Source organism: Carlito syrichta, unplaced genomic scaffold (assembly GCF_000164805.1).
Source record: "Carlito syrichta isolate Samal-C Ts95f unplaced genomic scaffold, Tarsius_syrichta-2.0.1 Scaffold123439, whole genome shotgun sequence".
Classification (NCBI taxonomy): Eukaryota; Metazoa; Chordata; class Mammalia; order Primates; family Tarsiidae; genus Carlito; species Carlito syrichta.
In genome coordinates, this window is record NW_007067535.1 from 26,010 (window position 1) to 53,121 (window position 27,112).

Sequence of the window (27,112 nt, forward strand, 5' to 3'; positions counted from 1 at the left end):
GTCTTCACTCTCTCCCTCTCACGTGCGTGCACACACACACACGCCCCAGGGAGCACTCCTGCCCCCACTGACCTCGGAGGTGACCTCAGCCCCAGCTCGGCCTCAGGTGTTACGTTTCCATCACACCCGACCACTTTCTTTTTTTTTTTCTTTTTTTGAGTCGGAGTCTCACTCTGTCGCCCAGACGGCAGTGCAGCGGCCGCTCCCGGCCACCGCAGCCTCGACCTGCTGGGCTCCGGCGATCCTTCCGCCTCAGCCTTCCAAGTAGCCAGAATTACAGGCATGCGCTACCACGCCCAGCTGATTTTTTGATTTATTGTAGAGATGAGGTCTCGCTGCCCAGGAGGGTCTCGAACCCGCGGGCTCGGGCCATCCACTCACCTCAGCCTCCGAAAGGCGCGGGATGACAGGCTGAGCCACGGAGCCCGGCTCCGACCACTTTCACAGCTGTTACCTGTGGGGATGAGCCTGCACACCATATCCACGCCGCATCCCTGCTGTGGCTGGGGAGGACTGTCCTTGGCTGACGCCCCACTACGCTTTCTACAGGCCTGTGTAACAGCGTCTGCGCCCTGGCCGCCCCCTCAGAGGGCCTCAGGGCAAGGGTCCCAGCCCTGTCATCCTGGCAGCCCCCGTGCCCGCACGCCCGGCTGGGCACACAGCAGGTGCTCAGTGCCTGTGTGCTGATTAGCTGACTGGCGAAGGGATGGCGTGATGGCTGACCACGTGATGAGTGCATGGACGAGCGCACGGGTGGAGAAGCAGGTAGGCGAGCGGAGGACGTTTAGGTGGGCATTTGAGGGGATGGACAGCTGGACATGGGGTGGATGGGTGGACGGGTGGGTGGCAGATGTTTGGGTGAACGGGCAAGTGGCGGTGCGTGGGCAGAGACGGATTCCAAGGACGTCTGCCTTGCTTGTAGCTCTGGGCAGCACCGCCCTGCCTGCCCCTTCAGGCCACGCCATAGTAGGGAAGAGGGTATGACAGTAACCACGCGATGCGGGGAGAAGAAAGCTCAGGCTCAAAGGCCGGGGTCTGCGCCCAGTTTGGCCACGCGGCAGCTGGACGTGACGTGAGCAACTCTCAGCCTCTGTGGGCCTCTCTGTTCGGCTCCAAAGTGACGGTGACACCGCAGCCAGGGGCCTGCACATCCGGTGGGCACTGTGGTCATCAAAGGAGTAATACACTAACAAACACGAGGGTGCACTGCCACAGCAACAATGGTGACAGTGACGGATGCAGTGCCTCTCCCCCCGAGCCTGTGTCTGACCCCAGTTCTCTGGCCTTGGCATTCCCAGCCTATAGGTGCGAGGGGGCCCCTCTGCAGGTGACCTGCCCATCGTTCTCCTGCCCAGGTTCAGGCCGTGCGACACCCTGCAGAGCCCATGCCGGTGGGACCTGAGCTGTCGGAAGGACAGCAGGGACAGTGCCGGGGAAGGGCGCGGGGCGGGGGGTTGGCGGGGCTTCCGCGGAGCCTGAGGCCCAAGGAGGCCAGGCAGGTGGCCCAGCTGGGCGCTGCCGAGCGAGGCCGCCAGGCCTCAGGCCTGCCCACCTCAGCTCACGCTGTCCCTCCAGCTCCTCTGCCCTCTGTTTTGCACCCCCGGACAGCTCAGCCGCTTGGCCTTCGGGCCGCCCTGCTCTCCTGAGTGTGGTGTGAGAGACCCGCTCTCCCCCAGTCCCTCACCCAGGACGCACACGTGTGCACACGCACATCTAAACTCCCAGCCACGGCTCCAGGGACGCTGTGGGATCGACGCATGGCCCTCCCGGAAACAGGCGAGGGTCGTGACCCCCTTGTCGTGAGCCTTGGGCGGGGCTGGAGGGGCTGGGGCAGGAGGTGGAGCTGGCCAGGAGGTCGAGGCAGGGCGCTGCCACCGCCCACTCTGCACTCGCACTGCTGGTGCCTTCTGCTTGCCCGGGTTGCATGGAGCCTGCTCACATGGAGCCTGCTGGCAAGGGGCTGGAAGCACCGTTTCTCCAACTTGCTGGCACCAGGAAAGCACAGAAGGGCAGCCGGGGGCTGGACACCGATGGGCCACATCAGCTCAACCCCCGGCCACGAGAGAACAAGACACTCCCCCAGGTACCATCAGAACAGACACATGCCCACCCTGCATCGGTCCGGGCGCCTTCTGACCGTCTCCTGCCTGCGGGCACTCTGCCCGCTGCCCCGGGACAGGGCAGTGCCGCTCGCCAGGGCCCGGGGCCAGGGGGGGCAGCCACACTCCCGGGTGCCAGCAGGAGCTCTGGGGGCATGAGCGCATGGGAAGGGCAGTGAGAGCAGGTGCCACAGACAGGCCCGGGCTGGGGAAGGAGCGCTGGGGTGGGCAACCCTCCCACCAGCTCACCGGGAGTAGCCATGGGGTGCAGCTTCTTCCGGTCAGCCCGGCACGTTCTGGACGCTACCCTGAGCTCAGCCTCGAGACAGCCTCCCGGGACTCTCCCAGCGCCCAGCACCTCTTTGCATAAACACTAGCACAGAAGCGGGCGGTCCTCGGGGGGCGCGTCCAAGCCGCATGCACCTGGCTCTGCAGCTTCCTCGTGTGAATCTCCAGCCACGCCAATGGCAGAACGTCCCAGCATGCCCCAGTGCACGCCCATGGGGCCGCCAGCAACTGCCCCCTCCCAGACCAGCTCACCTGACGCCTCAGGCCATTGACACGCCTGGCCCCCTCGAGTTTCACATATACAGACACAAGCAGCGCACAGTGCACTTCTGGCATGCCGCCTCCCGCTCGGCGTTGCGTCTCTGGGACTCACCGGCGTTGCCGCCTGGGCGGCACGTCCTCCATGTTCATGGCCACGAGCTATCCCGCCTAGGAGTGAGCGCGACTCGGCCGCGATGCTGTGGTTGGACCCTTTGCTTCTGGTCTGGGCTCACTGCAGACGGCGCGGCTGTCGGCATCCTGACGCACGTCCTTCCTGGTTCTGGAGAGCTAGCCTGTCACACGGGGGAGACAGGACTGGGCCCAGCTCAGACTCTTTAGAGAAACGGTGGATTTTGGACAGATTTTCCCTAACTGGCTTTGAAGCAGGTAGAGTCATTTCATTTTTTTTTCCTTTTTTTTTGAGTAGGAGTCTCACTTTGTCACCCAGGCTGGAGTGCAGTGGCACGCTCACGGCCACCACAGCCTCAACTCACTGGGCTCAGGCGATCCTTCCACCTCAGCCTTCCAAGTAGCTGGAACTACAGGAGTGTGCTACCACACCCTGCTTGTTTTTGGACTTCTTGTAGAGACGAGGTCTCGCCATGTTGCCCAGGCTGGTCCCGAACCCGTGGGCCCAGGCAGTCCTCTTGCCTCGGCCTCCCAAAGGGCTGGGATGACAGGCTTGAGCCACTGCACCCAGCCTTAAGTAGAGTTATTTCTAATGGTGAATTGATGGCAGCCTAGAACTGCAAGGGGCCACGAGTGCTTCACCGCAGGGGCTTGTGGACGATGAGCAGAGCCGCTTCTCTGTGCCTCAGTTTCCTCGTCTGCAACAGCTGCACTGACCTCGTGGGCTGCTGCGAGACACAAGCTGACGCCGACCCGAGGAAAGGAAGCCACCGTTCCGTCCCAGCATCGGCTCACAGCACTCACAGTGGCCTTCCGGGAGCACTTCTCAACACGAGTTAAGGGAGCTCCAGCTCCTGAAACGTCAGAACGTGCTTGAGAGCCAGGCTCGGTGGCTCAGCCTGTCATCCCGCGCCTTTGGGAGGCTGAGGTGAGTGGATGGCCTGAGCCTGCGGGTTCAAGACCCGCCTGGGCAGCGAGACCTCATCTCTACAATAAATCAAAAATCAGTCGGGCGTGGTAGTGCACGCCTGTAGTTCCGGCTACTTGGAAAGCTGAGGCGGAAGGATCGCCGGAGCCCAGCAGGTCGAGGCTGCGGTGGCCGGGAGCGGCCACTGCACTCCAGTCTGGGCGACAGAGTGAGACTCCAACTCAAAAAACACCCAAAAGAACCTGCTTGCCGCCAGGCATGGTGGGCCAAAGTGGGAGGATCGCCTGAGCCCAGGTGTTCAAAACCGCCTGGGCAAGACGGTGAGACCCCATTGCTACAACAAAACTCAAAAAATGGTTCAGGTGTGGTGGCGTATGCCTGGAGTCCCAGCCACTCGGGAGGCTGAGGTGGGAGGATCGCCTGAGCCCAGGAGGCGGAGGCTGCAGGCAAGCCATGCCACTGCACTCCAGCCTGAGAGACAGAGTGAGACCCAGACTCACAGAAACAAAAATGGAGCATGCTTGAAGTCAGAGCTGGCGAAGGGCCGCGTCGCTGCCCTCTGTCTGGTCCACACTGACCACCCGGAGGAGGCTGGGCGTCAGTGCTGGAACTCACTGCCTCGGAAAGCCAGGGGCTGCTCTGAGCTCAGCGTGATCAACAGCGCAGGGGGACTGTGAGGATCCTGGCCGTGCAGGGAACCAGCCTTTCGGGGACAGCGAGTGGCACAGCCCCTGGCCCGCCCTCATACCGCCCTGTGGGCGGGCTGCTCCTCCCTGGCGGGCGCTGGGTGTGCTGTGCCCGTGACTCACAGGCCCAGGCCAAAGCCAGTCCAGCTGCCCTCATGCTCTCAGAGGCCCGGTTCCTCCCAGAGGCGAGCGCCCGGCAGAAATACCCTGGCAAGGATGGCTCAAGCCGGGGAGGCGAAGGCTGCAGTGAGCCATGACGATGCCACTGCACTCCAGCCCAGGCAAGAGTGAGACCGTGACTCTGGAAAGAAAAGAGCCCCCTCAGAGTGGACAGAGGCATCCGGTGTGTTTGCTCAGGGCCAGCCTTCAACTCCTCACGCTGCCTTTGTTCCTCAGGCCCCAAAGCCAAGCCTGCACCAACAGACACACAGACACACACACACACACACACACGCGTGTGCGCGCGCGCACCCAGAGCACTCCCCTCCCAATTCCCCTACCACCTGCTATCAAGAAAGCCATTGTCAGGCACTCAAAATGCTAAAAGGCTGCGTCTTTAGTTTTCAAGAGGCTCTTAGTCAGAATGGGGACCAGCCACGTTGATTAATGATTATGTATTCCTCCTGAGAGCTGAGAACTCAGCTCTGGCTGGCCTTAGCACCCTCCCGAGGTCCACGGGCATCAGGACCAGCGCAGGTGCAGTGACAGCGCTGACCATTAACCTCCCGGCAAGAGCGCACCAGGCCCTCAGCCGGGGAGCACCCTGTGTTTCCCCCAGCGGGCCCTCGCCCGCCCCTCCCACGAGGCACCGGGGGTGTCAGGGCACTGCTCCCCCCAGCTGCCTGGCTCTCCCGTCTCTCACCATGAGGACCTGAATGTTAACAAGCCCCCACCCTCCTCCAGACAGCCCGTCTGCGTGATCGGAAGGTTTTCTCTACGTGACAGCCACAGGCCATTAATGAGTGAGTGTTCCCAGCCCCCGCCTCCGGCCGTCCCCACGGGAAACTCCACCTCTGTGTGCCCTGCGTCCCCTGCAGCCCCCTTCCTGGTGAGGAGGGTCTCCCCCCGCCAGGCCCGTTTGCAGGTCGGGGGGACGAAGAATCGAGGGACTGGGCCGGGAGTGGCCAAGCTGGGGTAAGGGATTGAAAGCGCAGGGAAGTCGAGACTCAAACCCCGGGTGTGGGGCGGAGGTTCTTGGAGCGGGGGCGTCAAGGGGGAAGGCGAGGCGGAGCGAGGGTTTTAGGAAGCAGAGGGGAAACGACCAGTGCACATGTCCTGAGTGGGCACAGCCACTGTCCTGCTGGGACCTGGCAGGCCTTCTCCTAGGACGGGGGCAGCAGGCACGTCCCCCGGCCTCCACACGCTCCCTCGCATCAGGTGCTAGTCACCCAGGTGTGTGCGGTTTTTAAAAACTCATCAGGCTGCGCGCTTAGGATCTGCGCGATTTTCTGAATGTACAGGATACAAAAAAATGTGTTTTTCTAAGGCAGTATTGTGGTAAGGGATCTCTTCCGTAGACTTTTCCAGGTAGCGATTTCAGTGCCTGTGTACTTATTCTTGTTGGCTGGGTCATATTCATGAGAATCTGATACTGTGTTCTCAAACCTTATTTATTTCTTGAGACAGCAGCTGACTCTGCCATCCAGGTTGAGTGCCATGGCACAATCACAGCTCACCACAGCCTCAACCCCTGGGCTCAGGCAATCCTCCCGCCTCCCAAGTAGCTGGGACTAAGGCATGCACCACAATACCCAGCGAATTTTTGATTTTGTAGAGGCGAGGTCTCGCTCTGTTGTCCAGGTGGGTCTCAAACTCCTGGACTTAAGCAATCCTCCCGCCTCTGCCTCCCAAAGTGCTGAGATTACTGGTGTGAGCCACTGTGCCTGGATTCAAAACTTAATTTCCCTCCCACACACACAGGAAGACTTCTATTTCTGGGGTCTCCTGGAACCACGTGGCACGTGGCCCTTGCAGTCTCCTCACAATCCTCACCGGCTCCCTCCTTCCTGCTGGCTTCACCACCTAGAGAGAAGTCCACCTGGGGAGACGGGGAGCGATGGATGGTTCTTCCAGCGGCACAAAAAGATGGTGACAGCCCCTGCACTGAAGGAAAGGAGCTGAGTCCCTGAATAACCACATGGAGCAGAGAGCTCCGGCCCCTTCCCCGCACCACCTGCCCGCCGACCTCGGACAGGGATTGCACAAGACATTTATCTGTCACAGTTCACATGACAGCTGGGCTCGCCGGTGGCTGCGGCTGACCTGCCTTGACTAGCACCAAACATGCCTTCTGGGGTCCTGGGCTGAAGTGGACTCTTCTGTTGTGTAAGTGGAAACGGAAGGGAATGTTCCGGAGAGGAGAGGTAAGTCCCCCAAAACGAACAGTCCACAAGGGAGAATCACCGGTGGACAGAGGGCGAGCAGTGAGCAGAAGAGGGAGAGGAAAGAGGTGGTTGGCGAGTGGAGGCTGGAGCCCCTTCTCCGCCCTTCCCACAGGAAGCTTGCAGCCGCCCACACGGCCCGGCCTGGCGGTGCCAGTGGATGGGGCGTGGGCCCTCCTGAATGCTGGGGTTCCACCTTGGAAAGTCCCCCGAAGCCAGACCTTCCAGGGCAGCCTTTCTCAGCAACAAGGCGGCCATCTCGATCTAATAACCATTCATCTCCAAGTCGGTTTCAAATCGAGCATAAAAGGGGAAGTTATTTACTGGCCCCGAAAAAAAACAAGGACTAGGAAAAGAACCCTTCTCTGCAGCAGAGGCCCAGAAAGGAAGCCAAATTAGCATCTTGTTTTTAAGAGACAGGGCCTTGCTATGTTGCTCAGGTTGGAATGCAGTCGCTATTCATAGGCGTGAGCCCGAACTCTTGGGTTCAAGCAATCCTCCCTCTTCTGCCTCCCAAGGAGCTGGACTCTGGGTGCACACCACCACACCCAGTCAGAAAGAATCTTTTCCAGCAACAGACGTCAAAGAAGTCTCATGAAACCTGTTAAAGAATGGGGGCAAGGGGACTAACATGGGAGCAGGGAGGGAGCAGAAACAGCACTGGCCATGACCTCTCTCTTCCCAGACCAGTTCCGCTTGACTTTCACCTGTTGAGACTTGAGACTGTGTTTGAGCAGAGTTCTGGGTCTAAAATAGTTGTAAGAGCCCTGATTTAGATCACCTCTGCGCTTACGTAAGGAATCCAAAATTCCATTTTTGAAATGCTTTTCTGATGACAGTGGACAGCTGCTGGGGGCAGAAGCTGGTGGTCAGCGTCCAGGAGTGACAGCTTCTTCGGGGACCTGGGAAGAGCTGAACCCAGGCCCCCGCAGCTGACAGGGCCACAGCACCCTGCCTTCTGAGCCGAGACCACGTGGCTCACTGCGGGGGGGGCGGGGAGGGTGTGAGACATAACTCCCAGTGTCCCTTGCGAGGCCAGAGACAGGGCTGAGGGGGCTTCCAGGGACTGCCGAACAAACGACCACAGACGTGAAGATGTGAGTCAGCAGAAACGTGTCCTCTCTCAGTGCCGGGGCCAGAGGCCTGAGACCGCGTTCTGAGCTGCCCTCAGCTTCTGCAAGCGTCACCCACTCTGCCTCTGTCCCACGGCCTTCTCCCCCGCTGTCTGTGTCCTCTTCTCTGTCAAACACTGTGTGTCTCACAGGACACTTGTCACTGGATTCAGGAACCACCCAGATAATCCTGGCTGGCCTCCCTCTCAAGATCTTTAATGACATAAGCGAAGACCTTTCGCTCCACATGAGGTCACGTTCACAGTTTCCAGGAATCAGACGTGGACATGTCACTGTGGTCCCCACTCAGCCCACAACAGAGGGGGGTATCTCAGAACCCTGAGGAGCATGACAGCAGGAGGCAGTCCTCATCTCTCCTGGCAGAACTCTCCTGAGCTCTGACCCTGAGTCTGGCTTTGTGTCTGGCAAGCGAGCAGCTGTGATGAGCCTTTCCAGGGCAGGTCTGACTTGCTGTGAGGCTCTTGTGCTGCTGAGTATAGAGGTCTGGGGCCAGAGAGCTGAGTGGACCAAGACACGAGAGAGAGAAGGCCCAGGATGCGGCGGTGGGGGGGCTGACAGCTGAAGAGAATTCAGGTTACAAACTGCACCCATCTCTTCAACACATCTCTCCCAAGCCTGCACAGGACGAGCTTCATGCCAGGTGTTGGGACGTGATGGTGAGTCAGACACACTACCTCGCTCCAGTGCAATGGGTCCCTTTCCCTGTGACGCTCAGTGCCAACCCTCCCCTCCCCTGTCCCCAGAGCGAGCGGAAGACAGGAGGACGCACCATCTTGTTCCCGGCTTGGGGGAAGCAGCGCCAGAGGCCCCTGGCAGGAGACCAGCATGTGGCTGATGTGCTCTAGTGCAGGGGTCCCCAGCCCCATGCCCGGCCTGTTAGGAGCTGGGGGAAGGGGGCTCGCCAGGTGAGCAGTGGGAGAGTGGAGCCCCCTCTGTAGCTCCATCCACTGCCCAGTGCTTGCATGACCGCCTGAGCTCCGCCTCCGGTTAGGCTCTCACAGAAGCAGGGACCCCACTGTGAACTGCGCATGCGAGGGATCTAGGTGCCAGGTCCTTAGAAAAATCAAACGCCTGATGGTCTGGGGGGCTGAGGCAGTGGTGCTAGCACTGTCCCCCCTCACCCCAGACGGGACCATCTAGTTTTAGGAAAACAAGCTCAGGGCTCCCACGGATCCTGCATCACAGTGAGTTGCAGAATTGCTTCCTTACACGTTGCAATGCAATAGTAATAAAGTGCGCAATACATGTAATGTGCTTGAATCATCCCTAAGCCCTCCCTCCCCACCCTCCCCCGCCTGTGAAAACCCGTCCTCCTCGAAGCCAACCCCTGATGCCAGAAAGGCTGGGACGGCTGCCCTGCGGGCCAGGCAGGGCTCTGCAACACCCGAGTGCACGCCCCCCTTCCCGGCCAGCGCGCTTGGTTCTGTTTTTGGAAAACTACCTTTCCCCTCTGTGGGCGGTGTGATGGAACTATCAGTGAATTCCTCGGCCCAGGAGAGGCACAAGGCCCAAGCCGGGTCTGAGACTCAGGAGCTGAATCCTACAGGGAGGGACACACAAGCAGAACCGAGGGCCGCGTGGTCGCACCCAGCAAGAGATGTGGGGTCCATGCCTGCTCTGGGCCAGGCCCCTCCTCCAGGGCTTTGCAGCAGGCCCTTGGGATCCACGAGCCATTCTGCATCCTTCTAGTACATTCCTTTTTGCCTAGCTCAGCCAGAATCCCTTCTCTCCCTGACACCTGTGGTCGTGAAAAGTCCCCACCCTCCTCTCCAGAAAGGGGTCCGAGGACCTCTGGGAGACCTTCTGGTCTAGAGGTGATGGGCCCTGGCTGTGTGGAGACAGACTCTCGCCCTTAGAGCTGCATTCCATCAGGACAGTTACTATCAAAAACCAACGCTCCCTTAAGCCAGCAGCGATGCCCTTAATTAGCAAGGACACTCACAGAAACAGCACGCCCTCGGGAAAAGGCCAACCCTTGACAGAGAGCAGATTCACCAGGGTCAGACAAAGGCTTCAAATGGCACACTGAGCTGAGCACGCGAGTCCTAGAGTCCCTCCACCGTGCTAAGTCCAGCCCTGCGTGCCCTGGGGTCTCTCCACCCTGAGGACAGGCAGGGGTTTCTCTTCCTCCTGAATCCAAGTGCATTTATCCGAGCCCCGGGGAGTTCCTGTGGGGGGGAAGTTAAATTTATACCTTCCAACAATCTTCCCCCACGTTCCTGCCACCTTCGCCCCAGGCCACGCCTCCTTTTGCCCAAGTGCTCACACAGTTAGCAGATGACACACTGCAGACAAAAGCTGCTCTGTGGCTTTTTTAAAACATTTCGAGTCTGTCCTTCCATTATCCCCAGCCTCTTCTAACATCCTGTGTCTCAGAGGACTCTGGTTCCCTCCGATGAACAGCAAAAATATCCTTCAGTGCCCCTGGAGACCAGGCTGCCGGCTGTCCCCGAGCAGGGCAAATTCCTACTCCATCCAACGCCCCGTCCAAACTGCAGTTCAGCGCCACAGACACATGGGCACGGGCGTGGCGCCCGCGCCATCCCTGGGGTCTCAGCCCCGAATGCACACAGCCTGGCCCGATGGTGCTCACAGGCCGCAGGAGACGTGCAGCTGATGGACACAGGCGTGAGTGACGCACAGGTCACAGGGGCAGACACACGACTCGCCTGAGGCCTGCCAGGCCTCTCCTGACGAAGGGGCATCTACGCTAGGCCCTGAGGGTGGTGGGAGAGACCCAGAGAACCGCCTCTTCTTCACGGGGCCTTCTGCAAAGCCTTCCTTGCAGGAAGGCCACGTTCTGAAAACTCCCTCAGGCTGATGGGCTTGGGGCACGCGTGTTTTTCCCGAGAAACGAGCTTACAGGCAGCAGCACCAGCCCCCGACTGTCTGCAGTGTGCTGCACCAGCCACGGTCACCACGCGCTGCCCAGCGGGTCTGTCGGGAAATTGTCATCCACGCCTGAGGGCCCACAGGACCCTGTCAAGGGAGCCCTCCTCTTCCTCATCGGGAAGTCCCTCCCGTCTGGCCCAACCCCACTGCCTTCGCGGGCAACGCTGCCCGTCACACTGCACCCAGCACCAAGAAGTCCAGGCATCTGTCTCCAGCTCCCCCTCTCCTGCCTTCCGGCGCCCCAGGGGCAGGCGGCTGCTTCCCAGAGACCACGAAGGCCGAGGCCGACTCAGGGCTCTCCTGCCAGCCCCTTCCCCATCGCCCCGGCCACACTCTGCACACCAGCCCCACATCCTCCTTCCCAGAAGCCCTGCTCAGGCCGTGGCTCGCTGCTTCCTCACCTTCAGGCATCCCCCCTCTCAATCCAAGACCCAGCACCCCAGGACCGTTCTCAGCCACCTCCATCCCGGCAGTGAGCAGCATGGTCTTAGGATTCCTCATATTCGCTTATGCAACCACACGCAAAAACCGCCCGTGTTCTGCCTCCACAGAAAGAACACACCCCAAGACCGGCCCGTCTGCCCCACCTGCTGCGGCTTCCTCAATGGTTTCCTCAGTGGAGGAGGACTCGCTCAGAGGCAGGTTCCGGCCTTGACCTTGTGTCGGGCACCTCCTGGCTGCTGGATCCTGGTCACGTGACTTCGCCTCCTTGGGTTTCCTCGTCCGGAGAATGGGGATAACAGGCCTACTTCACAAGTTGGTTTAAACATCTGTCCCCAAATCCGGCTGAATGGGGAATCACTGGGAACCCAAGTCTCAAGTAACTCCTGTGTATAGTCAGATTAGAAAACCGCAGTTCCACCAGGCACAGGGCCTCACACCTGTCATCCCAGCATTTTGGGAGGTGGAGGTGAGAGGAATGCCTGAGTCCAGGAGTTCGAGACCGGCCTGGGCAAATTGGCGAGACCTCATCTCTACAGTACATCACAAACATTAGCTGGGTGTGGTGGCGCACCCCTGTGGTTCCAGCTACTTGGAAGGCCAAGGCAGAAGGATTGCCTGAGCCCAGCAGGTGGAGGCTGCGGGGGTTGTGAGCGTGCCACTGCACTCCAGCCTGGGCAACAGAGTGAGACTCCTACTCAAAAAAAAAAGAGAGAGATGAAAAAGAAACCGCAGCTCCACGAGGTGCCTGACATATGAATGCTCCACACCTGGTCACCCCAGGAAGCAAGGCTCCCACCCTCAGAGACAGCTGACGCAGGCAGACCTGCAGAAGAGCGCCCAGGCCTCAACCACACACCAAGGAGGCACAGGACATGGCGTCCCCCGGTGAAATCGCCAGAGCCCAGAAGGCAAACAAGCAACTGGCCGGTGAGAAGTCCGTTAGTGACGAGTCACACCTAGTGACGAGTGCAGGGTGACAGAAGCTCCTTTGTCCAAAGCGTCACACTCAAGGATCAGTGACTGCTGGCCGCGTCAACGGGTAAGGGGCCTCAGAAACAGCTGGCCACCAGTGAAGAAGCCGGCCACTCGCTCTGCTGCCCCAACCAGCCTCGTGCATCGGGAGCTGAGAACAGTGACGTCAGCAACAAGTCGTCCTTCAAAACAAGCGGTCTTCCCCTCCTGTCAAGTCTCTCCCCAGGGGTAGCAGAAGCTGCCCATCCTGCTCCTGCGACCCCAGCTCGCGACGAGACCCCGGACCCAGACGCACACGGTACACCCTCAAGGAGCAAAGGCCGGGGGATGCCAGGGCACCTGCTTCCCAGACTCTGCGGGTTTCATGAGGAAGAGGGTCACACTAGCTCCACCGAGGCCCGGGACTCAAGCCCCCAGGCAGAAGCCAGAAACGCCACAGAGCACACAGTCGGATCTGATTCCTTCCCCAAAGCCCAGGAGCAGCCTGGAAACCCAGGAATCCCACCTGTAAAAATCAGTCCACACGTCCTCCAACATGTGAGCAAAATCATGTAAAAAGATTTGCTGTGTCACCGGGCACAGCGGCTCACACCTATAATCCCAGCACTTTGGGAGGCCACGATGAGATTGCCTGTGCCCAGGAATTCAAGACCAGCCTGGGCAACCTGGCGAGACCTCGTCTCTATAATAAAAATGTTAGCGGGGCACAGTGGCGCACCCCTGTGGTACCACACCCCTGTGGTTCCAGCTACTCAGGAGGCTGAGGCGGAAGGATCGCCGGAGCCCAGCAGGTCGAGGCTGCGGTGGCCGTGAGTGTGCCACTGCACTCCAGTCTGGGCGACAGAGTGAGACTCTGACTCAAAAGACAAAAAAAAAGTCTGCTGTGTCATGATTCTAGTAGCAAAAAATACTGGATACTTGCCAAGGGCTCATCAAGAGGGGCCTGGTTACACAAATTATGCACCCTCTCAGGGACAGCAGGCAGGGAGACCTCAAGGCAGACAAGTTTCAAGCTGCATATTTTAACTTACAACTTTTACCCACAAAAAGGACTAACTACAAAAGAAGTCCTCCATACAAAACAGGGTGCATTTTCCATTCATAAAGAGCATCTACTGCCACTCTTGCCTTGCCAGGTCACAACTCAACAGCTCGTTTTATTTATTTTTTATTTATAATTGTAGAGATGAAGTCTTGCCAAGCTGTCCGGGCTGGTTTCAAACCCACAGACTCAGGCAATCCACTCACCTCGGCCTCCCAAAGTGCTGGGATGACAGGCTGAGCCACTGAGCCCGGCCCAATAGCTTGTTTCAGTGAAATTATTCCTGAAAGATAGGCAACCCAGACAATACACCATCAGCTCCCTAACCGCATTTAAGAGGAAGAATTTAACAACCTTCTGCCTTGAACTGAAGCGTTCTAGATGCTTATAAACCTTCAGAACCCTGACCGCACCGAAGCCACTGAGTCAGCAGGGGCCCCCGGGTGGTGAGACGCCCGCTCAGCATCAGAATCTCCCAGCACAGACTCCTACAGAGTGCACGCGCGACCAATAGGAATGATGGCTTCCAAACTTTTGAGTGGCTTTTATTGTGGCCACCAGGCAGCAGCAGAATATGTGATGGTTAAGGTTCAGACTCTCCTTGCCAACTTTATCACGTAGATTAAATATGGAGAGTTAGACACAAATTTGGCTTTGTTTTGTTTTGTTTTTGAGTCAGGGTCTCAGTCTGTCGCCCAGGCTGGAGTGCAGTGGCATAATCACGGCTCACTGCAGCCTCACCCTTCTGGGTTCAGGCAATCCTTCCGCCTTAGTCTCCCAGGTAGCTGGGACTACAGGCATGCGTCACCACGCCTAGGTCATTTTTTGATTTTTTTTTTTTGCAGAGACAAGGTTTCGCTAATGTTGCCTGAGCTGGTCTGAAATTCCCGGGATCACACAATCCTCCCACCTCAGCCTCCAGGCGTGCTGGGGTTCCAGGCAGAAGCCAGTGCGCCCGACCGAACAAACTTTGCACAACATGACGAGCTGCTCTCAAACTCTCGCTGCCCAGCAGAGCCCAAGCACGCTGCTGAGCGTGGCAGGAGCAGGCACGCTGTCGGACCACAGCGCCCCCTGAAGGAGACGGGGCGATGTGTCGAAGCCTTTCCAGGTGGCCCACAGTGCGGCAGCCACCCAACACCGCTCCCAGTGTCGGCTTTCAGAAGAAAAACACAAAATAACTGTGTGAAACACCGTGCCTTCAAAAAACTTTATTTGGTGATGAGCCAAGCTCTGACGGCAAAAGCCCGCCTGTGAAAAAGGAGTGGTGGGCACTTCAGCGGGGCTGGTTCACCGAGCTTGGACAGTCACAGCCCAAAGCAACAAAGACTTCAACACAAACGATTCTCAAACCATCACAGCCCATCAGTACGCGAGACTCACTGAGACGTGCTCGAATCAGCTCTAAGAAAGGACGACCTACGTGCAGTGGGGCCGCGCCATCCTCACGACGAACGAGACCCTCGGCCGAAAGAGGGGCAGGGGAACAACGGACGTGAGGGCGACGTCCTCCCTCAGCCATCGTCAGGGACCACCAGAAGGATAAGACGGGGTCAAGGGCAGGAGCCGCTGGGGGCACACCTCCTCGGAGACGACATGGGAACCCCCAGCCTCGCCACCAGCCACTCTGGCACGGAGCAGTCACCTCCGTGCAAGCCACCAGGGGTCCCGTGTCAACCCAACCGGAGTCAGGGGCAACTCCGCTGCAGCTCCGAGCACCTCGCTCAGGGAAGAAACACCCAGCAACCAGCCATGCCTCAGCAAGCCAATCTGTGGCCCTGACTCAGTGGCGCTTTCTGACAAAAGCATCCGAGAGGCGGAAACGGCTGCGACCGTCGCCAGGTCAAGGAGTCCCCAGGCAGAGGCAGCTCTTCAGCCACTGTTCCGTCCTCTCCCGGCGGTGACGGCTCTGCCACCAGCGGGCTGTGGGAAGAAGTCCTCCGTGACCGACCCTTGGCGAAGTCAGTACATAGGAGAGCTTGTGAGAGGCAGAACCTCGACAGGGCGAGCTCCCCTGGCGGCAGGGTGGGAAGCGCAGGCGGGCCTGTGTGCAGGGAGACAAGGGCCCCGCTGACAAGGCATGGCCCCGGCCCAGCCCAGCCCCAGCAGGAGCTGCCAAGCCCCATCACCCAGGTGGGGGGGAGGAAGAGAAGACACCAGAGTCGGTTGTGAGAACAGCACAGTTGGTATTTGCTCTTCATAGCAGTAAGGGCTCGAATGCAAATCACAAAACGAGGACACACGTTTCCTTCAGGATTTAAAAAATGCTGTCTGGTCCTGAAAGACTACATTCAGCGTGGGTCGGGTCCAGAGCGCCAGCAAGCTCAGGTGGTGGCACCGGTGCGGGCGCAGCCTGCGGCGCGGCTCCGTCACTGGTCTCCAAGCCGGAAGCCCTGGCCCCAGTGGTGTCTCCCGCCTCCGCCGTTCTGGTCGGCAGCTCGCCTCATGCTGGCGGGGGGTGCGCCGAACCCCGACACTCCTCCTCTCCGGCTGGGCAGCCAGCGGTACCTAGAACAGAGAAGGGGACGGGGAGAGGGCAGTCACTCCGTGGCCATCTGACCTTGGCCCAGCTCCCTGTCCGGGAGCCCCAGGGCACCTGTCATGCTGAAGGCCAGGGCCAGTGTCCTACTGAACTCTGCCAACGTGCACTTAGCTCAAGGCTTGACCACTGACGACATTTGCTTTTCATGTTTCCCAAATTTGTGAAGTTTCAGCCAAATTCACACTCTCTTTCTTTCTGACTATAAAAGCCACCCATATAGAAGAGAATGGAAGCGAAAGTATGACAGCCACAAGTACCATGACCAAAGAACAACTGGCAGCATCACGGTATCTCTAAGCTCGAATCAAACTGGATCCAAGAACACAGAGCAGACTCCCGGCCCAGGGCAGCCCCACGCCGCCTGCATGAGCCCCAGCGGCACTCCACGCGGCTTCCGGCTGGCCCATCAGGGACGGCTGGGCAGGAGGCGTCCTCCCTGGGAGCTCCCAGGTTCCGCACACTCTGCCCGCCAAACGTGTTCTGCCCATCTCCGGGACAACGGGGAAGGGAAGGCCAAAAGGTCAGATGACTTCCCACTTTATAGATTAATACAAGAAGAGTCACGGCACAGGGCCTGTGCTCTCCACAGTCTCATCCAGCGACTTCCTGTCCTTGACTGTATCGTGAAACCGAGAACATGCTTCCACTTGTTCCGCGCCCAGACCCCAGTACTTACATTCTGCTCGGAGGCCGCGGCATGATCTGACATCCCCGCCCAAGCCCTCTGGGCACCACGATGGGCGACCCGCCCCAGAAGAAAGCCTCCAGGACACGGCCTGACCCAAAAGTGGTCACCGCCTGACTTTATCCAATGCCCCCCCAGGGAGCTACCCATGTGCAGCCTCACCCGGCCCTCACAACAGCCCTGCAGGCAGGCACTGCCATTCCTGCCCCTTTACTGGCAAGAACACTGAGCAAAGCAAAGGCCAGGAGCCAAAGCTGGGCAGCCCGGTTTCAGAGCCCGCACCCACACCTCGGCACCACACACCTCCCGCTTGGGAAGGACAGTGGCAGGCAGCAGCTAGTGACTGGAGGCCTCCCCTGTTTACACTGGACTCCAGAGAGGTGTCAACAGCTTCATGGCCTTGCCAAGAAAGGCAGCGACCCCGTTTAAGCATGAAATTAACCATGTACGGAAAAGATATGGCTGGGCGCAGTGGCTCACATCTGTTATCAGCACTTTGGGAGACCGAGGCAGTAGGATCGCTTGAGGCCAAGAGTTCGAGACCAGCCTGGACAACACAGCGAGATCCTGGTTCTACAAAAAATAACAGTAATTTAAAAAGGAAAAGATATAACTACTTTTCTAAATGGAAAGCGAAACACTGGTACATCTTAGAATTCCACAACTCACCTCTTCCCTTTTAAACAATACAGCCTTATCATCCAATCAAAACACACTTCTAAGCGCTGGTTTCACAACATTCATGACTTCTGGTACCATTAACATTTCTCCCAAGTGCACGATGAAACAGAACCCTGACAGAAGGCAGCACGAGGGCTGCCTTGCTTTGCTGCTACTCTTAGACAACATGGAAGGCATTTCTACTGCCTGAGCAGATAGTGACATTAAATGCAAGTAGTTAGTACAAAAAGACACTCAATTATACATAATCAACAAAAATTTACGGTAATTTCAAAGCAGTTACTGCTTCTGCGAGGAGCTGTATGTTGTCATCTGATCTTTATGCAAAATTCCACAGAAGGGCTTCTACAACAGAAGGGAGGTACAGGCTTGGCGTGATCTCACATACCCTGCTGCCCACAGCTGAGAGCCACCTGCAGGTCACTAAGTCAGGATATGCCACTTAACGTGAAGTAACTGTTGACTGCCCCCCAAAGCGCCAAGCTTTTTTTAATTGACGCATCTGCCATCCTACTTGATAAACTAGATCAGAAATCCAAACCTGCTGTCATTATGTCCTTTGATAATTAGAAAGCAGATTGGTCATTTGTTTTTTAGCCTGAAGGCAACTCAAGGCTCAGAAGAGAAACAAGTTTCTTCTTATTCTTTTAAAGAAACACACACCACCACCACCACCACCACCAGTGATACTGCCCTTCTCTGTATTACAGTTCACACTAAAAAAAGCCTTTTGAAGCCGGGCACAGTGGCTCATGCCTGTAATCCCAGCACTTTGGGAGGCAGAAGTGAGAGGACTACCTGAGCTCACGGGTTTGAGACCAGCCTGAGCAACATGGCAAGACCTCGTCTCTACAATAAATCAAAAAATTAGCTGGGCGTGGTGGCACATGTCTGTGGTTCCAGCTACTTGGAAGGCTGACACAGAAGGTTCTCTCTCTCTCAGAGGTCGAGGCTGTGGTGGCCATGAGTGTGCTATGACACTCCAGCCTGGGTGACAGAATGAGACTCTGACTCAAAAGAAAAAAGCCTTTTGAAATCATACCCACCCTGGGGGGTGAGGCAGAGGGGCCCGTTAGAGTCGACTGCCCTCATGGACCCCTGGAAACATTAAGGTGAGTGAGCTAGGAAGGGTTTTCTAGGCCTTTACGTGAAACTGTGGCTGCATGTCCCGACACAAGACCAGGTGAGTCCATCAGCAGCTGACACTCAGATGGCAACTTCGCCGGTCCCACCCGCAGCAGCCTCGTGCTCTGGACAAAACGGCAATGGCCCCTCTGCAAGACCACGGGGGCACCCCTCCTCACCGGCAGGGCAGGCTGTGCTCCGCACCGAGCCCCGCCACCACAGCCCCAACGGCATGGCGCCCGTGCCACGCTGGAGACAGACGGGCCCAAACGGAGGGGCGGACGCCCAGCTAAGCGGCTCCCTCAGCACCAACACTGGTGTCCGAGGGGGGCGGGATTCAAGCCACGCCTGCCCTCTGCCTCCTCAAGCCAGTCCACCCTAAAGCTGACAGAGGGCAGGGGCTGGGGTCGGGCAGGCACAGCTGGCCTCTCCCGCGATTCGGAGCATCCACCCGGTCTCTCCTCGGAAACTCAGAAGCGGGGGGCGAACGCCACGCACTTGCACTCACACTGGTCATGGGGCTGCGCAAGGGGCACATGGACACACAGAGAGCAGCAGACACGAGACTCCGAGGAGGGAAGAGGGTGCAGGCTGAAGAACCACCTCCGGGTGCAAGGCTCACACCTGGGGGATGGACGCACAGAAAGCCCAGGCTCCACCACTGTGCGGTCTGTGCACGCTTAACTCTTCAGATAAAAAAACCATGGTCTGTGACACATAATCTGAAAGTGTTTAGAATCACCGAACAACGGGCCAACTTGTCCTCCTGTGGCCGAAACCCGACCCTCCCAGGAGAGACCCTGTTGCCCTGCTCCCCACGACCCAGCTTGGCACACCGAGCTGCCTTAGGGCCCCAGGCGGCCCAGAGGGGCTGGCACGCCGCCGTGACGCCACAATCGACTCATCTGGGGTCCCCAGAGGCAAGGGTGCAGGGAGGGAAGCAGGCCTGGCTTCGGCCTCTGGCCTCCTGTGACTGTGCGACTAGGGCACGCCACCTGTGGGCTCACATTTCTCCATGTGATGGGTAAGCCCTCCTCCTCAGGGAGCTTCTCACGGGACATGTGAGAACACAGAGAAGCAGGGGAAATGGGAAAAACACTTACAGAAACTGAGGTGTGGATAGGAAGTTTCTTCCTCCCAAGTCCATCGGGTATCTGAACATTAGGAAGAAATAAAGATGTCCGACGAGATTTCCGATAAGCTCATTGATGACCCTGCAAACAGAGAGCCAAGTGAGTTGCAAGGCATCCAGGCAGACCCAGGAGATGCACCAAGCCTGAATTCGGAGCACAGGGGCAAGACCCTTCTCTGCAGCCACTGAGCCCCTGGGATCGGGGACAGCTTCCACAGGCCCCCTGCCCGGAGTGGCAACTGCATTCGGGGGGGGTCGGTCCTGCTGACCCCGAGGCCCGAGGCCCAGAGCCAGCAGCCCCTGCCACCTCCTCGAGCACAGCCCCTCTTCAAGGCAGCACTCCTGCTGCTCCTGCCTCGGGTGCTGGGGAAGCTCAGGGCCAGCTTGCGAGAGCCTCGGCCGTGAAGACTGCGCTTGCGGGACACGGCCACACCTGCAGGCACCAAGGAGACGCGCAGGCGTGAGTGCAAGGCAGGCAGCACATGCCTGCTGTCCCGGGAGCTGTGGCGCACGTCCCTGTCACCTCCCACGGGAAGGACCACGGAGGCCGCCCAGAAAGCTGGCCTTGACCCTGGAGCCCTAAAGCAACACAGGCTTCACACGAGGACTCACACGTGGGTCCCCTCGAGACCCTCAGGCCCCGTTCCTGCCTACAACACCCTTCTTGGTCTTGGCCGGCAAGGCCACTCCTGTCAGGGACACATCGCTGCCTGCCACTCCCCGCCGCTCTGCCGCTGGGTAGGGGCCTGTGCTGCCACGCTCTGCACACGCTGTGCTCTTGTCTGGCTGCTGCCCATGTCCACTCCTCCCCAGCAACAAGCAGAAGCTAGGGCCACCAAGAACAAATATGCTGGGTATCTGAAGAAACATGCTCATAAGTCTGTTAAAATATTGACAATACTTTGTAGCACAAGAAATGGGAGTTCTTAGAATAGCTGCCTTAGTGTCCTCCCTTTAAAATTCAGACTGGTCAAATTCAAGGTTTTCCTAAGTTTCAGTTCTAACCCCAAATCCAAAATCTGACCCTGCTTGGCCAAAACTTCTATACTATCCATCAACCCACTTACAAAAGGACATTGCATCTGAGAACCTGCACTTCTTTCTCTCTGACGGGTCAGCGGTTTCCAAGGCATGGAAAAGCCTTAACAACATAAGACAAAGGACTTTCACGTAGCTCCTCGAGCAGTCAGTCAGCCACAACGTAAGTCTGTGTGAGTGCAGGCTGGAGCATGAACCCAGAAACGCATGCTTATCCAAACACAGGTTCACAGGAGCGTCCTGTCCACCCACAGGCTAATGAAATCCCACGTCCAGTGTCCATGTGCTGAAAGCCCTGCCACTTAATCAGTTCCATCACAAGGCAAGCATTCCTAAGTGTGAGGTTCTAATACGCCAATAAGGAACATCTTTAAAGTTCTATAAAGATTAAAGAAAGAAGATAACTTCAATAAGCAATTTCCAGGAATCAGTCTCCAGTTAAGTAAGCCCAGGACCACTTACGAGCCGCCGATGATGTAGTTGAATCCCAGGATAACCCATGGCAAATAGCAAGCCTAGGAAGAACAGAGGAGAGGTGAACAGCCGCATCGAAGGGGACGAAGCTACTGCAGGGCTGGGGGTGGCGGACAGCACTTCCCTAAGCCCTTTGGAAGGTCACTGCAGAACTCCTCGGGTCAGCCTGGCATCACTCCGACTGTCCTTCAAGCTTCCTGCCTAAAGCCACCCCTAACTGCAGGTCTCTCACTAGAAGCAGTTCAGATGCAGTATGTGCCTGCTGACCTAACCCTAACAAACGGCTTCCGAAAGTAGGTGCGTGTCCTAGAGGCTACGGAGAACAAGCGTACCAGCATCACACTAGGATTCCCACCAGCACAATGTAATCAACCCAAGACACCACTTTTTTACGGTTCTCCTTCTACACATCTTGCAAAATCACTTGAATCTTACCTCATCACACACTGACATCCTGAGCTAACACTCCCCCTGGCAAGACAGTGCCCAGAGGAGACACTGGAGTCTTGCCGAACTCAGGGCATCACACCCAGAGCTGGAGGCTGCAAGGACCTCCTCAAACCAGTGGAGAGGGTCACGCCTACAGAGCCTCCAGGCCACGTGCGGCAGGTGTGAGAGGAGGGAGTTCGAGTGCTGCAGAAGCCCGGGGAGAGACCGACTCCAGGAAGAAGACCGAGACCCTCGGACGACCTCCCCGGGGGAGAGCAGGAAGGCGCGAAGAGCCTTGCTGGGGGCGCACGGCCATCCGCCCCCGCTAGAGGGCAGCCAGGGGCGAGGCAGAATTCACAGGCGGGGCTCCCATGGGCACCTCCCTCTCTCTCCCTCTCCCTCTCCCTCTCTCTCCCTCTCCCCCCCCACACACACACGCGCGCGCGCGCGTGCGCACAGTAATGCAGACACGTCCCTGCGGGCCTGAGGCCCACAGCCACTGGGGATGGCACAGCCATCAGCAAGGGACTCTGGGCAGGCTCTGCGAGAGAGCTGGGGTTGAGGAGGGGCCCGGGCTTGCCTATGGTTCCCTGCTCTGCAGTGGCCTCTTCTGGACGAGTCAGAAAGTGCACCTCCACGCTGAAGAGGAACGTCTGCAGAGGCCAAGGGAAAGCATTTTCCCAACCGAGATGCAGTACCTTAAATCGTGTCCCAAACCAGAACGACACAACCATGTCTCTGTTCAGCTGGGCCCAGACATAAAGTACTGACATGATCAGAGGAATCATCAGCAGCTGCAAAGGAAAAGAACACGTGAACACGGGGCTGAGGCACTTGGGAGAGGCACGACGTCCGTCCTGAGGCCCCGCCCTCCGAGGGCCTCTCATGGACACGAGGAAAGGCCACGGGGTAGAAGGATGCACCGACCCTCTTGCTTTATCCTGCAAGGAACTCCACAGAGCTCTACAATAAAATGCAGCACAGCCAGGCTGCCTGAGATTACATGGATTCAGAAACAGGGTCAAGCTCGGTTACTCATAAAAAGTAGGCCAAAAAGCTTTCCCTAGCATATAATCTCAATTTTTAAAAATACATACTACAGCTGGGCTCGGTGGCTCAGCCTGTAATCCCGCGCCTTTGGGCGGCTGAGGTGAGTGGATTGCCTGAGCCCACGGGTTCGAGACCCGCCTGGGCAGCGAGACCTCATCGCTACAATAAATCAAAAAAATTAGCCGGGTGTGGTAACACGTGCCTGTAGTTCCAGCTACTTGGACGGCTGAGGTGGAAGGATCGCCGGAGCCCAGCAGGTTGAGGCTGCGGTGGCCGGGAGCGGCCACTGCACTCTAGTCTGGGCAACAGTGAGACTCCAACTCAAAAAAAAAAAAAAAAATTAAAAAATTAAATAAAATAAAATAAAAATAAAAATACATACTACAGACATGCCTAGAAACTACTGCTACTCTCAATGTTCGAACACCATAAAGAAGCCAGAAATGAGTCAGAAAAGAAACGACTTGGATAACTTATGTAAGATCTTCAAAGGCCACGAGTCTATAATTTCAACATACCCATAATTAGCCATAATTAGCCACACAGTCAATGCAATGTCAACTTCTGTTGGAGGCCATTAATAGTTACTTAAAACATATCAAAGGGCAAACAGTTTAAAGGGACACGTACCTGCATATCCATTGCTAAGCCAGTGATCTTGGTTTGTAAAGTTAAAGACATATCACAAGGCACTCAGCACCTAGTCCAGACTGAGCTGGTTACTTCCCCCATTTACAAGTTAAGTTCGCCTCCATAATACATCAAGAAAAAGTAGCCAGGTGAGATGGCACACTCCTGTAGTTTCAGCTACTTGGAAGGCTGAGGTGGACAGATCGCCTAAGCCCAGCAGGTCGAGGCTGCGGTGGCCGGGAGCATGCCACTGCACTCCAGCCTGGGCAACGGAGTGAGACTCTAACTCAAAAAAAATTTTTTTTAATTAAAAAAAAAAAAAAAAAAGTTCACTCCAGTGTTCTGAAGGAAAATCTTTTTCTATCGTTCATATTGCTTATGACGTCAAAGAGCACAAAGGCGTCCAGCCACAAGCATCCCACGAGACCACACTGGGACAAGAAGTGGCAGCCCTAGTGCCAGCACACAGCTCCGCTGGTCACTGGATTCCTCTTCTCCTTGCCACTGCTCTTTGGAATCTCTCCTTCAAACAGAGGTGGAGATGCCTGTGCCCTTGAAAGACACAATGACCACCGCATTCTCACAAGTCTACGGCATGGCTGAAGTCTAAAATAATTGTTTTCCTTCCCTTAAAGGAGGGGAAAAGGCATCCCTAGTGCCACACTTTCTGGCTCTTGGCCAAGTTTTGATGGACGCCAGGCCCAAGTCACTGTGCGTCCCTCACACTGCACAGGACTCGAGGCGTGAGAGCTGCTGCCCCCATCCACGGCTGACACTGAGCAGGGAGACGGATGTGCCGCTCCCAGGCAGGGCGCTCCCCAGAGGACCACACTACAACAAGGGCCCAAAGAAGGCCAGCAGTGCAGTCAGAGGAAGAACAGCCGTGGCTGCAAACTTGTTTTCTAATCAGGACCACAGATCCCAAAGCTGCCTCATGGCACGGGTCTCCATGTGCATCAGTCAGCAAGCTGTCACACAAGTGACACAGCGAGTCAGGAACAGAGGGAGCTGGAATAAAGCCTAGGCAAATGTGGAAAAAACCACACACAGGCAATGGGGAGGGAATGCATTGCTTGAGGGCCACATGATTTATTGCATCTCTTAAAAAGAACTTTTAACAATTAATCATTAACTGAGGAAACAAAGATGCCAACGCTGCCGTGTAAAATTGCTAGGGAATACTGTCCACCTCCCCAAACCTGCGAAAAGGGGGCTCCATCCAGCCCAAGAGCAGACTGAAGGATACCACGATGCAAGTCCAGTTGAAGAGGAGCATGAACAGATAGTCCGCTGGCCTCCCATCAAAAGCTCCTGGAAGGAAAAGCAAGCCAGCGTCAGGGACCCAGCACAGGAACAAAGTCAGAACTATGTAGAGAAAAACTTCAAAAATTATAGAGAAAGCCAAAGTGAGGACCTTTTAAAAATCACTCCTCTGAAAAAAGAAAGGAAAAAAACTGCTCCTCCGATAAGGGAATTTTTTAAAACATCTAAACCACATCCTCAATAAAGCCCTAACCCACAGTCCCTGGAGTAAGGCTAATCTGGGCTCTCCCGACTGAACTCCAGCGAGTACCAGGCTCTGACAACCACAGGCCAAGACAGGTCCCCAGGGAGGACAGCCGATCCACGGTGACGGCCCCTTCCCCACGAGGCCCCCATGTCCCTCCCTACCGCCAGCCTCTCCTGCACAGCTCTCGCTGGGACTGATGGACACAGCCGGGATCACCTGGCTCATCCCTGTCTCCCTCCACTAGACCACAAGCTCCATCAGAGGAACCACATCTGCCCTATCTGCCACTGTCTCCTCCAGCACGACTGGGCTGGGAGATACTTACCATTACTGACACACACACCCCCCCCACTTATCCATACTCTGCCTCTCTCCCTGTCCCCGCCTTACCATCAGAAAGACAACAGGCTTCCAGAAGTCTCTCCTCTGCTGTTCCCCTTGCTGCCTGAAGGGACATCGGTCACAGCACTAGGAATGCCCAATGCTAGAGGAGCAGCGTGACCAATCAGGGCCGAAATGCTAACAGTTTCTGATCTTTTTTTTTTTTTTTTTTTAGTTGGAGTCTCACTCTGTCGCCCAGACTGGAGTGCAGTGGCCGCTCCTGGCCACCGCAGCCTTGACCTGCTGGGCTCCGGCGATCCTTCCACCTCAGCCTTCCGAGTGGCTGGAACTACAGGCGCACGCTACCACGCCCGGCTAATTTTTTGATTTATTGTAGAGATGAGGTCTCGCCCAGTTGCCCAGGCGGGTCTCAAACCCGCGGGCTCAGGCAATCCACTCACCTCAGCCTCCCAAAGCGCGGGATTACAGGCTGAGCCACTGAGCCCAGCTAACAGTTTCTGATCTTAACAGTAGTTGTACTTCTGATGTGGCCTGGCTTTGAGCTTCCTCAGATCGAGTACTTAAAATACTGCAATCATGTTAATTATAGTACTAGAGTATTTGGCATGCTTGCAACTGGGGATTTACAAATTAACTGGTCTCAAACTGTAGTCTTCCAGTTCAAATCTGAAGCCTCACAAATAAGCCTATACTGCTATATACCACCTATTTAACCAGGCAGGAAAATGTGCAAGGGGAAACATTCTGTGAAAATGTCAACTGAAAGTGGAGGGAAAACTGAGAAGCCATGAACCTGGGTACCAGGCCCAGCTATTAGTTATAGCATGTGGCTTTGTGCTCTTGGGACATGTCACCACCACTCCAGACCACTGTTTTGTCTGGAAAATAAGAGGGTTAAATCGAATGATCTCAAAATTCCTGTCTATACTAATGTGCATAGCAGCATTAGTCATTATAGCCAGAAGACAAAACCAAGACAAATAACAACTGATGAACAGATAAATAAAATGTGGTATATCCAATACAGTAGAAATTTGGCAGTAAAAAGGAATGAAGCACCAATACATGCTACATGGAAGAACCTTGAAAACACTATACTGAGTGAAAGAAGCAAGTTCAAAAAGAACACACACTGTACGATGTCATGAGAAATGTACCGAACAGGCAAAACTAAAGAGACAGGAAATAGATTAGTGGCTTAGGAAGGGCTACGGGGAAGAGAGAGGCTGAATAGAAATGGGGAGTGGCTGATATGGAAAATGTTTCTTCTGGGGTGACGAATGTCATGAAATGAATCGTGATCATGACTGTGTGGCTCGTGACTGCACTCAAAACCGATGAGCCGTGCACACCGCGCGGGAGTACTGGATGGCATGTACGCGTACCTCAATAAGCGCTTTAAAAGATGCCTCTTAGTTTAAGCACCTCTAAATGCTCTCTGGCTGGGGAGCAGGGAACAGGGGCAACACCTAAGAATTAAAGCAAATGAGGAGTCCAAGGGCCTAGGAACCCTGCCACTGTGTTTTCAACGGTACTCAGGCAGAACATTCCAAGAGGATGCACAACCCCGAAACATAAGGGGGATGGGTAAGTGGGTCCAAGGACCTCATGTGAGCCAGAGAAGGCAAACATCACCAGCGGTCCTGGAATTGCTGCCATTTAGGGTTAACAGCAGTATTTGATTTTAAGTTCTTATGTTTCAGAGGTAAATCCTGAAATACTTATGAATGGAATATCACGCATGGTGCTTTGCTTCAAATATCAGGATGGGGTGAGGAGGGTCACAGTCACAGAAAAAACAAGACTGGCTGTGAGACAGGGTCAGCAGTAAAGACAACAGATGATTCAACAGGTTCACACTGACACATGATCACACGCGGGCAAGCCGTGACAACACTGTGCTAAGGGAAAGCAGTCAGTCACAAAAGAACACACGAAACGCCCTCAACAGGCAAATCCTCACACACACAAAGCAGAGTGGTGACTGCCAGAGACAGGGGGAAGGGAGGATAGTGCACAGAGAGGCACAAGGCGTAGGGGTGATGGAAATGTTCTGGAATTAGACTGTGGTGATGGTTGCATAATGTGAATGTACTACAGACCACTGAACTACACACTTTAAAATGGCTAGTATAGTGAATTTTATTTTATTTTATTTCTTTTGAGTTGGAGTCTCACTCGGTCGCCCAGACTAGAGTGCAGTGGCCGCTCCCGGCCAC

General features: G+C 56.4%; 1 protein-coding gene across 2 annotated transcripts in view; it reads right to left on the minus strand.

Moving 5' to 3' along the window:
* Nucleotides 1–14,444: 14,444 nt before the first annotated feature.
* The window catches only part of DERL1 (derlin 1), a 14,486-nt gene continuing 1,818 nt past the window's right edge, over nt 14,445–27,112 (minus strand). The window contains exons 2-7 of one of the 2 annotated variants that reach the window (XM_021707705.1): nt 24,288–24,352; nt 23,042–23,068; nt 22,060–22,155; nt 20,921–20,973; nt 19,392–19,442; nt 14,445–15,763 (exon numbers count right to left, since the gene is read on the minus strand). In XM_021707705.1, coding sequence (XP_021563380.1) covers nt 15,625–15,763; nt 19,392–19,442; nt 20,921–20,973; nt 22,060–22,155; nt 23,042–23,068; nt 24,288–24,317 — 396 coding nt within the window. In that variant the 5' untranslated portion in view covers nt 24,318–24,352 and the 3' untranslated portion in view covers nt 14,445–15,624. Of the gene's footprint in view, nt 15,764–19,391; nt 19,503–20,920; nt 20,974–22,059; nt 22,156–23,041; nt 23,069–24,287; nt 24,353–27,112 lie in introns of both variants that reach the window. The other variant, XM_021707704.1, reaches the window with a different exon arrangement.